The 14467-nt window shown below is 39.0% G+C and overlaps 1 protein-coding gene across 3 annotated transcripts in view; it reads left to right on the top strand.

The window, feature by feature from the left end:
• The window catches only part of ABCA5 (ATP binding cassette subfamily A member 5), a 66060-nt gene that overhangs the window by 28130 nt on the left and 23463 nt on the right, over positions 1-14467 (top strand). For all 3 annotated transcript variants that reach the window (XM_060290316.2, XM_030838052.2, XM_030838053.2), the window contains exons 13-22: positions 356-531; positions 1051-1170; positions 2229-2367; positions 2858-2948; positions 3136-3275; positions 4240-4359; positions 7122-7323; positions 10004-10173; positions 12700-12827; positions 13220-13357. In XM_060290316.2, the coding sequence (XP_060146299.1) occupies positions 356-531; positions 1051-1170; positions 2229-2367; positions 2858-2948; positions 3136-3275; positions 4240-4359; positions 7122-7323; positions 10004-10173; positions 12700-12827; positions 13220-13357 (1424 nt within the window). The remainder of the gene's footprint in view (positions 1-355; positions 532-1050; positions 1171-2228; positions 2368-2857; positions 2949-3135; positions 3276-4239; positions 4360-7121; positions 7324-10003; positions 10174-12699; positions 12828-13219; positions 13358-14467) is intronic.

Below are 14467 nucleotides of genomic sequence, written 5' to 3'. Positions count from 1 at the left end.
TTTGTTCTCTTTACTGTTGCCTGGAAATGAGGGAAAATTGTTCCTGGAATATTAGTTAATGCACCGATAGATAATTTTGTTTAGTATGAAACTTATGGTTCTTTGCTCTTTCCACTCTGTAATATGCCCTGAAAATGAAGGAAAATGAGATTGGAATATACGTGGCAGCAAATCACCAGTATGATGGTGATTTCCACCAGTATGGAAATGAGGGTGCGTTGTGTCCTCCAAATTTATATTGACTCTTATTTTATGTCTGTTACATACAAATAACTAAATTATTAGTATATACTAAAACATATATACTTTTTGATTCTTAATATATTTAATGTAAATACATATATTTTGCTTTTAGGGTTTGCATCTGTATATGGACACAGAGTCTCAGAAATAGATGAAATGTTTGAAGCAAGAAAAATGATTGGCATTTGTCCACAGTTAGATATACACTTTGATGTCTTGACTGTAGAAGAAAATTTATCCATTTTGGCTTCAATCAAAGGAGTACCAGCCAATAATATAATACAAGAAGTATGTTATTTATATAGAAATCTTTACTTTTATTTGCTATAAATTAGTAACCTTGTGCAATAACTTCTGTAATAAAAATATGCTTGAAAATCTAAATATAAAACCTGTTCTGAGCCAGTAAACAGAAAGTCATTATAAAGAATTAGAACTTGGAGCAAAAGTTTTAGCACATAGAAAATAGTCCTTGTTTCATCTGGAGGATTCTAGTCACTCAATATAGATGTTTCTTTTCTTTTCTTTTCGCCTCCACCCCCTTCGCCTGCCACACAGACACACACGGAGTCTTTGCACTGATCCCCTCCCACCACGCAGGGGTCACAAAAGTACAGCAGACCTTCCCATCAGGAATCCTTTTAGCTATTATTTCAAAATTATGCATGGATATATGTCAAAATTTAGTTCTGGACTAAAAGAACATTTTAAAAGTTGACATTAAAATTAGAACACTTAAAAACTCATATTGATAATTATGTAAATGATGTGATTTTAAAAACGTCTATTGACACTTTACTTTCATAGGTGCAGAAGGTTTTACTGGATTTAGACATGCAGGCTATCAAAGATAATCAGGCCAGAAAGTTAAGTGGTGGCCAGAAAAGAAAACTGTCTGTAGGAATCGCTGTTCTTGGGGATCCAAAGGTAAGCAGATATAGTGTCATTGATGAGATCATTTTAAATTATGTTGAATTAAAAAGTGGTTGTAGAAAGATACACATACACACATTGTATAAATTTTAAACATACATAAAATACTATGTGTTATTATGGATGTAATTATAGTAATAAGATTTTAAAACAGAAGTCAGAAAGATATGCAGCATCTTTAATTTAGTGGCCATCTCTCGGAAGGGGAATGGATAGGACTCACTTTCTTTATACCTGCAGAGTTTTATTTCTCTGAGAGAAGATCTGAAGTAAAATAACATTTGTTAAAGTTCAGTGGTGGCTATAAAAGTATTGTTATGTTTATTATTCTCTTCAGTTTTTTATACATTTGTAATGGTTATAATAAAAATTTAAAAGTAAGAACAAAATCAAACGAACAGTTCCGTTTTTCACTGTTCTGTTGATTTGATTTTTTGGTCTGCTTTGTGCTCTTCTCTGTCTGGCAGAAGCAGAGAACCAGCTGGTCACTGCTTTGCACAGTGTTAGAAAGCTGCCAGGTGCACACCTGTGGCCGGGAGCCCCCTGGGTGCCCACCATCCTGCCACATGCCCTGCTGCTGTAGCTTGGGGAGGACTGTGGTTCAGGCTTTGTGTCAATTTATCTTCCTCCCAATCCCCACCACCATATTTTCATAATTAAAAATAGTCTTAAAATAAATTTCTTTCCCTGAACTAATACAGAGCATAATTCTCTAACGAGCAGTTGTTACATCTACAAAACTTAATTGTTCAGGTAAAAGCGAAATACTCAGTGTTTTGTTTTTTAGTTTGTCTATCTGATTGTTATTATACTTATGTCTTATACATTACAGACATTTGTATTTTAAAATTAAACCAAAGAAGGTATTCATATGCCAAACCGATAGTTTTTTAAATTTATGCTAACTCATATATGAGTGGAAAACTCAGACCTAATACATTTCTGATTGGATAGAGTAACTTTAAGTGGGGAAGGTTTGCAGGGTCTGCATGAATTTTATATATTTTAGTTTTCCTGAGGATTCCCTGCCTTGCCCACCCGTTTGCACACAGGTACTGTTGCTGGATGAACCGACAGCTGGAATGGACCCTTGTTCGCGTCATATTGTTTGGAATCTTCTTAAATACAGAAAAGCTAATCGGGTGACAGTGTTTAGTACTCATTTCATGGATGAAGCTGACATTCTTGCTGGTGAGATTTTTACTTTATTTTTAAAGGTTAAGGTCATGGGGCCAAATGGGAGATTAGACATAGAAATGCTAAATTCTGAGGAATAAATAAAGAAGCTGTGCGTTCTTTGTTTCTGTTGCTTTCTTGTCGTTTGTACATTTGGCTATCAAGGAAGTTGTGAAAGCACTTCTGTTAGTAACCTTATAGGAAGAGTTCGAGACATTTGGAGCATGTTAGGAAAGTAGACTGTAGACTTCCGCTGCCTGGGTGGAACCCCTGGCTTTGTCACTTAATAGCCACGTGAAACGTGGGCAAACTGTACATGTTCTTATTGCCTTCCTGTTCTCATCGAAAAAGCAGGTGATGATAATCTATACCTTCCTCATAAGGCTGTTGTGATAATTTAATGAGCTCATACACTGGTGTCTCATAGGTTAATCCAGAAAATATAAATGCCAATTATTAATGCTGTTACTAACTCTGAAATTGCAACGCAAATCTCTTTTTGCAGATCGGAAAGCTGTCATATCACAAGGAATGTTAAAATGTGTTGGTTCTTCAATTTTTCTCAAAAGTAAATGGGGGATTGGCTACCGCCTGAGGTATCATTCATTCTTTACTGCCTTGTTCCTTATTATATTCTTGAGCTATTGTTACTGTGTTTAAGCTTTGCCATGATGTGCTTCGGCCATTTTTGTATGGCACTAACTTTAACTTAAAGCATTCAGAATTTACTTCTGGCTGTTGACTGAGTAATCATAAAAAGTTACGGTTTTTGGTTTTCTCTAGCATGTATATTGACAGATGCTGTGCCACGGACCCTCTCTCTTCTCTGGTTAAACAACATATACCTGCAGCTACTTTATTGCAACAGAGTGACCAGCAGCTTGTGTATAGCTTGCCTTTCAAGGACATGGACAAATTTTCGGGTATTCCTTACTTTCAGTTTCTTGACTGCTGAACCAGGTTCTTGCATTGGGGATGAGTTTTCTTAATTTACTTGGTTTATTTTTCTATATAATATTTACGCGCTCGCAGGTCGCCAGAGTTAATATTCCGTTTCTGCTTTATTTTGCTTTTGAAAATCAGAAATGCTGTAAGCCAACATTTCTTTTTTTTATAAACGGCATGCAAGAAACTCCAACTAGGGTGTTAACTTACGTAAATAATTGTTTTATTGTCAAGAAAGAAAGAAATTGTTCCCTTTTTTTGTTCTGGGAATAAGAATATAAATATACATATACACAAATATATACATACGTACACACACAAATGTGTATACACACACACACACACACACAGTTGTTTGTATAAGTCCTAAGCTCTTTTCCAGTTTCATGATTTCATAACGAATTACATTATTATACGGTAAACCCTTGAATTATTTTATTTGTGACATTTAGTTTTCTGCTTTTTGATGAGGAACTCAAACTCAGTGTCCTTTATCTGTTGACAGATGACTTAATAAACAAAAGGATATTTCTTACTCTTGAAGATACGTTATGCAGAATTCCCATAGCATTCCTATAATTAGATAGAAATTTTCTATGCGGTTTTCTATGGTTTCCTTTTGAGAATAAGGAATCATTAATTAACTGAATTGAAGTACATGTGTCAACGTAATGTACTCTGCCCATCACTCTGTCTATAAAATATTTCTTAGTTTTAATTTATATTATGATGCATGTCTAATAGATATATATCTCCCTAAACAAACATTCCTTGGGGTCCTTAGCAATTTCTAAGAATGTTGTCGGGGTCCTGAGACCAAACAGTTTGAGAACACTGTGCCGGCCCAGTAAATTCAGTCATATGCTATTTTAAAACGACATTTTAGAAGAATTCATGGTAGTGTGCTTACTGACACAACGCTCTTTCATTTTTCTCCTTTAGGTTTATTTGCTGCTCTAGACACTCATTCAGATTTGGGTGTTATTTCTTATGGTGTTTCCATGACGACTTTGGAAGATGTATTCTTAAAGCTAGAAGTTGAAGCGGAAATTGACCAAGCAGGTAAAAACAAAGCTAACAGCACATTTTAGGCAATGAGCCAGACAGATAGTGATCAAGACAAATAATTGTAGAAGCATGTGGAATTTGTATTTTGGGGAAGAAAGGGTAGAAATAAACAGGTAAATAGATATTTACAGAGAGTGATAGGAGTCATGAAGGGATTAGTGGGGCAGTCTCAGGAGGCAGATAGCTTAGATGGCATCTCAGGGGGGACTGGGTTGGGGTGATATTTAAAGTGAGGCCTGAACGGCAAGAAAAGTGAGATTTCATCGCAGAGCCTTCCAGGTGAAGGGACTCGCTACTGCACAGGTGTTGGTTGAGGGATGGGTTGGATGTTTCTGATGACGAAGATAGGCCGCCGTGGAGAGCCAAGGAGAGGGTAGCATGTAGTGGGCTCAGAGCTGGAGGCCAGGGGCCACATCATATTTAGTCTTTGAACATGTTTAGTCTGGAAAAACATTTTGTTTGTTTTCTTAGTGTGATATGAAGCTACCAGACAGTTTGAAAGCAAAGGGGTAGCGTGATCTGATTTGCATTTTTAAAAACTGCGTTCCAGTTGTTGAATGATGAGTGGATTTAAGGGAAGTGTGGAAGCAGAAGAGCAGCTAGGAAGCTACTGCAGTTCGTCTTAGTTTGAACTAGGATGGTTGTGACAGTAGGGAAACATGCACAGCGCGGGCTTCTCCCAGAGGCGCTGCTGGTGACTTGCAGGTGATGGCTTAGCGCTAGGGGTTGAGGAACGGGAGGTCAAGAACAGTGTCCAAGTTTTTGGCTTGAGAACTGGAAATGGAATTGCCCTTTCCTGAGAAATGGGGAGCAGCAGGTTTGTGGAATGAAGGACTCCAGGTGTGAATTTTGGTTATACTGTTGAGAGGTTTAGTAGACATCCCAGTGGAGATGATGCCTGTGGGCTGTTTGATTCACACACTTGGAGCTAAAGGAGGGCGTTGGGCTCAAGATACAAACGCTGGATCCGCCTGTGTACCGATGGCCCTGTGGGACTGGATGAGGTGCTTCGGTGGCGAGCGCAGACGCAGTGGAGGGAAGCCCCGAGGGTGAGCCGTGAAGGTCCAGGGAGGGCTGACCAGGAAGGCACCAGTAGCGCCCTTTCTGTCTTCATGAAAGAAGATGCAGGAGCTGGGGCAGCATGGTGTTTGAGGCAAGAGCGAGTGGGCAGTTCTCTGCTGACTGCTGTGAAGAGGAAGATGGCGGCACAGAAAGGGGGTTTGGTAGCTTAGAAGACGGGGAATGTGGAAGGGTGGGAGCCGGTCGTGACCTTGACGCGAGTGATTTCAGTGGTGCGGTCGAGATCCGTGAGGTTTAAGCTGAGAATGGGTTGAAGGGTAGCGAGACTGGCGTGGTGCTGGGTCCTGAGAGTGAAGGAAAAAGGATGTTTCTCTCAAACGTGGAGGAAGAAAGGTGAGCTTACGATGAGGACGTAGGGGCAGATTGCAGCTAGAGAAGGAAAGTTCACGTGAAAACGTTGGATCAGTTGGAGCGATAGCAAGATCTTAAATTTGGGCATCCGTCAGTTTGATGAAACTGAGTAGAGATAAAGGTATGGGAATGGAAGGAATGAAGGGAGCTAGAGGTCAGGATGTAGAATGCGTTAACAGTGCATATGTCCGTAATACTGAGGATGGCGGAGAGAGCTAGATGGAGAAGGTGCTTGTGTGTGTGTTGCTCACTACTTTGAGGCATACGAAGTAGTTTCTAGAAACATCTGGGAAGTGGGAATGAAAATGAGAAGGGTGAGCTCTGTTCAGGTATTATTCACTTTTCCCTATAGTACCTTTAAGCCCATTATGCAAAATAAATTTACCTCTAACATCAGCTTGCTTTCAGTTTGGTCGATTTTATTTGTTTTATTTTTTAAAGATTAGTATATATCAAATTCTGTAGAAGGCCAGTTGGAGCTCACTGAGTACTATGATTGTGATATGCAGTATTTCAGGACCTGCTTTTAGTTTGATTAGTCGCTGTGTCAGGGGAAGACAGGGACTGGACTTGTCCATCTACTGAGTCATCCGTTCAGACTGTTGAGTTGGTAAGATGCCAAGACAGCCAGGTTGTACCTAAATATTATTTTATACATTATTCTGCTCCACTCTTAAAATTTTTAATGTTTACTCATTTCTTAAACTTAGCCTAAGTCCTTCTTCATACCGAAACCAGTTTTCGTCTCTTTTTATTATTTTTCATCTCTTTTAAGTCAAATCACTGTTGTGAAAATAACGTATCTTGATTTCTATCCCCATCCAGTAGTTTTGTCAGGTTTTGGTCTAATGGAATCAATCATATAGCATGTCTCTTTTGCTTATATTTATTCTGGTTTCTTTGACTTAATGTAATGTTTGTAAGATCAAACTACTATGGTTATACAATAGTTTGTTCACGTTCATTGTTTGACACTATTCTATTACAGGAATATTTCATGACTTATTCTTTCACCTGTTGATAGAGCATGTGGTTCTTTCCAGCATGTGGCTATTGCACAGGGTACTAGCTAAGGATATTCTTGTACATGTGTTTCAGTGAGCCTCTGTACATAATTCTGTTGGATTTATACCTGAGAGAGAATGTCCTGGGTCATAAACTGTGCACATGTTCAGTTTCGATAACATTGCCAAAGTATATGACTGTCCCCTTTGTCCTGTATCACTGCCAGGTGTGTGCTGCTTTGAAATTTACATGCTTCAGAAAGGTTTTCATCTTTTGAAGGAAGATAACGTAAGTTTCTATCGTTTTGTTTTGGCAAATAGATTATAGTGTATTTACTCAGCGGCCACCAGAGGAAGAAGTGCATTCAAAACCCTTTGATGAAATGGAGCAGAGCTTGCTTATTCTTTCTGAAACCAAGGCTTCTCTGGTGAGCACCATGAGTGTTTGGAAACAGCAGGTGTTTAAAATTGCAAAGTTTCACTTCCTTACCTTGAAACGTGAGAGCAAATCAGTGAGATCAGTGTAAGTATAACCGCTCTTCCGTCTGATGAGTTGTTTTCTTAAGGATACAAACTAGATTTACCATCCTAGTCTTTAAAATGTAGACATATGTAAATAATCTGTGTAGTTTTGAGAGATTAAAATGGTAATTTCACAATGTCAGAGAAAAAAATTACACCTCTGGTGATTTCATTGGATATCATTAGAGCCTTAACTCTTTTTTAAAACTAGCATTTTTTTGGTCTCATCTATAAAATGAGGGAGTGACAAATAATTTTCTCTAATTGTGTAATTTTTGAATTACTGTCATTGCATTTAAATTTTATTTTGCATTTACATTTCTCACAATTGTTTTGCCTCTATTACTAATATTTATGACCATTTTTTGGTAAACAGCAGGAAAAATAAGTTTTATCCTTATTTATCAAGGTGAAGAAACGGAAATATAAAGAAGGGCTTATAGCGGGTAGAACTGGGATCAAAATGACGTCTTTTCCACTTAGCCGTGTCTCTGTCAGTTAGGTTCCCATGGGCTGCTAGACGCTGAATTATTTAGAGGTAACGTTAAGTACTTTTATACACCACGCTGTCTTGTTAGATCCAGAATGGCGGTAGAAATAAAACTTAATAATCAAGAATAAGAGGGGCTTCCCTGGTGGCGCAGTGGTTGAGAGTCCGCCTGCCGATGCAGGGGACGCGGGTTTGTGCCCCAGTCCGGGAAGATCCCACATGCCGCGGAGCGGCTGGGCCCGTGAGCCATGGCCGCTGAGCCTGCGCATCCAGAGCCTGTGCTCCGCAGCGGGAGAGGCCACAACAGTGAGAGGCCCGCGTTCCAAAAAAAAAATATATATATGTATAAAGAATAAGAGTTTTGTTATATGTTTGAAATATGCTGAATTCATTTGCTTTTTTGCCCAGACTTTTTCACTATCAAAGAAATGTCAATCACGTATCTGATTTATTCCTGTGTCAGCATTAGTGAGAGAAAAACCTTTGTTTAAATCAGCATGTGTCCGTTAATTTAATTGAATACTACTCTCATAAAATACTCCCTGAAAAGCAATAAAAGAATCTCGGCTCCGGCTGCCATAACAACAGCAGAAGTTTATCTTCTGGCTTGAACAGCAGAAGTTTATTTTCCCACAGTTCCCGAGACTGGGAGTGAGGTCAGGGTCCACATGGTCGGGTCCTGTTGAGGACTTCTCCTGGCTTGCAGCTGGGCGCCCCCCCCCGCCCCCTCGCTGTGTGTGCACACAGAGAAAGAGCCACCAGAGAGCTCTCTGGTGCCTCTTCTTCTCAGGGCACCAATCCCGTCATGAGGCCATGCCCTCGTGACCCCATCTGACCCTGATGACCTCCCGGAGGACTCATCTTCAGATGCCATCGCTTTGGGGCGTAGGGCTTCTGTGTATAAATTTGGGAGGAGGGTGACAGACATTCAGCCTGCTACAAGAAGTGTTCCGTGGTCAAATCTGTATTGACCATGCATGTAGAAAATATCATAACTTACATTTCCTCTCTTAAAGATTTGTCCATTAGCATATAAAAACACATGAGCCGTTCTATGCTAAAGAAATTATTTCAACTTTGTTTAACTTGGAGTTTCCAAATATTTTTTAATCATGAATTTTGTTTTTAACCTAAAACACCCACTAACTTATTATGGAACTAGAGTTCAACGCAGTATGCTTCTGGCAGTGCTGATATACATCTACTTACAACAATTTAAGAATGACTTAAAATTATAGGGTTTCTGAAAATTATAAAATGCTGATGTGTGATAACCTAAGCTCTCTCTACCCACTGTTGTGACACCTGTCACACACACTGTAGAGATTTTTTGCAGGCTGAGATGAAAAGTTACCTGTCTCGGGTCTTCCCTGGTGGCGCAGTGGTTGAGAGTCCGCCTGCCGATGCAGGGGACGCGGGTTCATGCCCCGGTCCGGGAAGATCCCACGTGCCGCGGAGCGGCTGGGCCCGTGAGCCATGGCCGCTGAGCCTGCGTGTCCGGAGCCTGTGCTCCGCAACGGGAGAGGCCACAACAGTGAGAGGCCCGCGTACCGCAAAAAAAAAAAAAAAAAAGTTACCTGTCTCTCAGGTGGAAGGGCATTTTGAGTGGTTATAGTAGAATTATGTGCTGGGCCAGCTGCACATTATGGTCCTTATAACTCACTGTAGAGGAGAAATGGAAATTGATGTGGTTAGGATGACATTTCAAAGATACCAGTCATCTGAAGTCTTCACTGTATTTTTATTTTCTTCACTGTATCTAAAATATTTTTGTATCATATATTTTCTGAAATATTTGGAGAGTACATAGGATAGAGGTAGGGCAGGAAATAGTTCCTTCAGGAGAATAGAGATATAATGTGACATAATGTGTATTTTTTTTTAAGTTATAACTACAGGTTTACATGCCCTATAAAAATTTCAGGGTGGCTCTGATCTAAAATATACTTTTATAACTTTTAATTTTATTATTGAATATTGGCTTTCTTTCTAACATTGTCATGAGACCATTTTGGAGAGTCGAATTTCTACTCCCAAGTGGGAATTTTTCAAGTTTTTTTTTTCCTTTTCTTTTCTTTCTTTTTTTTTTTTTCTTTTTTAAATGAGTACCTTTTAACTGTCATGTGAAGGAAGATTGTTTTGTAGATTTATATATTAATGTGCCTTGAACTGTGTATTTTTTTCCTTTCAGGTTGCTTCTGCTTTTAATTTTTTTCGCAGTTCAGATTTTTATGTTTCTGGTGCATCACTCTTTTAAAAATGCTGTTGTTCCTATCAAACTTGTTCCAGACTTATACTTCCTAAAGCCTGGAGATAAAGCTCATAAATACAGAACAAGCCTGCTTCTTCAAAATTCTACCGGTGAGAGTATGTGCAGGTTTGTGAATGTGTGTTGGTGGGGCCTGGGGTGAGAGGTAGATACAGGCCAGAGATTTGGATTTTAGAAATATATATATGTTAAAGGCGTGGTCTGTGTGCATGAACCTAAATTAAGTAAAACTCCTCACTGATGCTGAGTAATATATTACAGAAATGAAATTTTGGTTTAAGTGTAGATGACAGTTTTTAAAATATTCTGATTTATACTGTATATAATCATAAAATTTCCATTTTTAAGAGTAGCGACATTATTCGCAGAGCAGCGTGTTTCATCTCAAAGTTTATGATGCGCAAAATAAACTTCAGAAGTTGAAAAACCCTCTTTAGAAAGAGTTACGGCATGTAATATTTATGCAGTTAGATACCTAAATAGAAGTGTTTAAACAATTTTTAAGGACTATCTGAAAAACCAGAACTAAGAACAATTGTCTTAGAAATCTCTATGATCAAATACATTAAATCTGTAATGGATATTTTTGGACTTGCTATTGATTCTTTTTATTACGTAATTAAATCAAATATGAAAGAAATTTTAAAACATACGGCTTTGCGCAAACCTCAGAATAAATTTTTAAAAGCCTGATATAGGACTTCGATTTTCAAAATATTAAAACCTAATTCAGAATTTGACGTGAATTAGATGTTTCTACACCATCTCCCATCTGTGTGGATAGTGTATCGTCCCGAGGTTCTTGAAGAGGAAAATGAGCTGCTCTGTAGTTTACCGTAAAGCAGACGCAGCTTCCTTTGCTTATCCTGCTGAACTATGTTGGCAAGTTGCATTTCGTACACCCTTTCTACACGCACAGATTCTTTGGAGTTTAACATTTCCCAACACTTCACCTGTATTCTAGTATCTTTCCTTTTTGATTCACTATTAACTGAAAAGCTTTACCCGGTGTTAAAATAATAATGATAGTTAGGGACAGTTACAGATGGCCGTTACAATCATTGCTCTTCAATTCTAGCTCTCTGTTTTTATTCTTTTGGAGGAAAAAGGTATTTAGTGATAGAAAACACTCTTGAATAGAAAATGTTATGTTTCTCAATTTATTGCTCCCATTAGAATTCTTATTTTGGTTTTAATGTACATTTCACATTGCTGAAAGATAGTACTACATGGAGCCTTACACTCTGATATTGTGACTTTTTTTGTGTGTTTGGGGAATTGTACATTATCTCAAGTATTTCTGCTTGGTGTTCACTCTCCCTGATCTGCAGAAATTATAGTATTTTCAAAGTTTTGTCCCATCTGTTAATTTTAAGTATTTCTAGAGTTGCTTACATCCGTCTGTCTTTCTATCTGTCTATCTCACATTTTCCTAGACCTTGTTGTTGGTCCTAAAGGCACATTTCCTTTAGTGTTCAGTGGTCTCTGTGTGTATGTATGGGGTGGTCTCTTATCCTCCTGGCAAAGCTTTCTGTTATCACAGGGGATACAGTTCCTTCAGTTATAATAGAGCCCTCTTCTCGAGAGGACAGAGCCTCTCTGGCATCTGGAAATGAGAGATCAGTTAAGGCACTAGGTTGGGAGTAGATGTCCTATGACTAGAAGCACCCTTCTTTCTGACACTCAGGTTTGTTGCTGAGTCTGAGCCACCGGCCGTGCTGCTCAGTTACTGCTAGTGTTTTCCTTTGTTTGGTTTTGATTTCTCTCAAAGCCACACTTGTCCGTCCTTGAATCCTGGCTTTTGTGATGGACAGAGAAGTGTTTCCACTCATCAGGCATGTTGGTATAGATTTAGACCTCGGACAGGATTCAGACTCTCCCCCTTAGCTCCAGGCTATGTAGAGAATATAGATGGAGACCTGGTTATGGGTTTTACTATTTTAAAGTAGTAACGCAGTTGACATTTATACTGTTTGTCTGTTCAAATCATGCAGCAATCCTCCAGGGAGTGATGCCACGTAACTCCACACCCTGGCTCCCACCTCTCTGAGCGTGGCACGTTACCTTGTTACATAAAATTGCCAGATAGATTTGTACTCTTACTGTTTGACCAGATCTCACATATTATAGGTACACTCTGAATGCGAGTAATATCAGTAGCAGCGGCAGCAGCTGAAATTGGCGCAGTAGCTGTGTGTCAGGCTCTGTTCTGAGGTCTGCATGTCTGGACCTGGATTTGAATTCATGCTGACTGGTCCCAGAGCCAATGTTCTTAATCGTGTCTTAGCTAATGGAGAGAAAATACCTCTTCAAAAAGAGAGCTCTGGGCTTCCCTGGTGGCGCAGTGGTTGAGAGTCCGCCTGCCGATGCAGGAGACACGGGTTCGTGCCCCGGTCCGGGAAGATCCCATGTGCCGCGGAGCGGCTGGGCCCGTGAGCCATGGCCGCTGAGCCTGCGCGTCCGGAGCCTGTGCTCTGCAACGGGAGAGGCCACGGCAGTGAAAGGCCCGCGTACCGCAAAAAAAAAAAAAAAAGAGAGAGCTCTAAATGTTAGTAAAAGCCTGTGTCTGTTTCTCATTTAAACTGATTCTTTGTTATTTGCTTATCTTCTAATACCAGACTCAGATATCAGTGATCTTCTTAGGTTTTTCACCACCCAGAACATAATGGTGACAATGTTTAATGACAGTGACTACGTGTCTGCCGCTCCGCACAGCGCAGCTTTAAATGTGATGCAGTCAGAAAAGGTAAGAGTCGTGTGTGGGATTAAGCGATTTCCTCTAAAATCAGTTGTTTGCTGATTTGACCTTCTTAGTTGGAAATTAAAATTTACTCTTGGAAATAGCTGTCTGTGTTTACTTAGAATATACTTTATGCCCCGATGGAGGACCATAAATAAAGCTCTGAGGAATTTAATTGTGGTTATGTCACTTTTTTGTTTAAAATGTCAAAATATCTAGATTCCAAACCAGGTTATTTTTATCTATCATTGAGTATTATTTCTATGATTTGTTGAACCCGTTTTCAGTACAGTTAGTGAGAGTTAACTTAGCTGGTGAGAGAAGCTTGGTACATAGCCATCATATAGTCATTTATATTTCTGTATACTGTATAATAACTCTATTTTTTTGAATTGTAGGACTATGTTTTTACTGCTGTTTTCAACGGTACTATGGTTTATTCTTTACCTGTATTGATGAATATCATTAGCAACTACTATCTTTATCATTCAAATGTGACCGAAAGCATCCAGATCTGGAATACCCCATTCGTTCAAGTAAGCAAACCTAAAAATAGGTGTGCGTGTGTGCGCGTGCATAAAACAACTATGAAGAGCCAAGTGATAATAACCAATGAAATCTGTAGCAGTTCATCTTGTGGCACCTCCTAGTCTTAAACCTTGAGCTGGGGATGGTTCACATCCTGGGTTTAGGAGCCTGTGGCATGAGTTCGCTTCATGGTCAAGGAGATTCTGTCTTGGTACTGATACTTTTGTAAAGCATGAGTAGTTTTTATATTAGAGAAGAAAAATTTAGACAATTAAAAATGAATATTGTTCATCGGAAGTCTACATGCTGGGTATTGAACCTTGAGAAGTCACCCAGTCATTTTTCCTCTAGGACAGACTGTTGGATTATAGATACGAAAAGCCACTTAAGTCTCCAGGAAAACAGTCAACATTTTTCTCTGAATACTAGTATTGTTTTCCATATGCTGAAAAATAAATGGACAGGTATCTTTCGGTAATAGCATTTTCTGCTTTCTGTTGCCATACTGTTTTTCAAAAGCTTTACTGAGATGTACTTCAAACACCACCTGATTCACCCATATGAATGTACAATTCAGTGGTTTTTATTATGTTCATAGAGTTTTGCAACTCTATGTTAAAAGACGTGACATACGCTATCACTCTTGCTTTTGTGAGGCATCGTATTTCTTACATTTTGGGGGTAAAGCGGTACATAGTAGTAGTATCAGTCACCAATTTTGAGAATATAGGCAGAAGAGAGATTTTGGCTTCGTTTTGCTGGAATGGAGATATTGATTTCAGCTTTGAGCCTGTGGAGAGATTGGTTATCCTGGTGGCATTTGAAGGTATGAATCTGGAGAGATTTCTGGGCAGGAAATAAATATTTGTGATACATATTTATTGTGATAAATAAATATTGTGTCAGCATTGCATAGGTGATATAGAAATCATCATCGGAGTTGTAGATCATCCCTTGTGATTTTTGTTGCTGTTGTTGTGAAATATTTCAATCCTACAGAAAGTAAACAACTGTGTATATAGTACCCACATATTTCAAATGTTAGTATCTTGTTCTTTCTTATGTATTAAAACGTTAAAGACACAGGTGAAACCTCCAGTGCGTCCCTCCCCAGCCTT

This window comes from Globicephala melas, chromosome 20, assembly GCF_963455315.2.
Source record: "Globicephala melas chromosome 20, mGloMel1.2, whole genome shotgun sequence".
NCBI lineage: Eukaryota > Metazoa > Chordata > Mammalia > Artiodactyla > Delphinidae > Globicephala > Globicephala melas.
The sequence above is the reverse complement of the archived record's forward strand: the minus strand, read 5'-3'. Positions and strand labels throughout refer to the sequence as shown.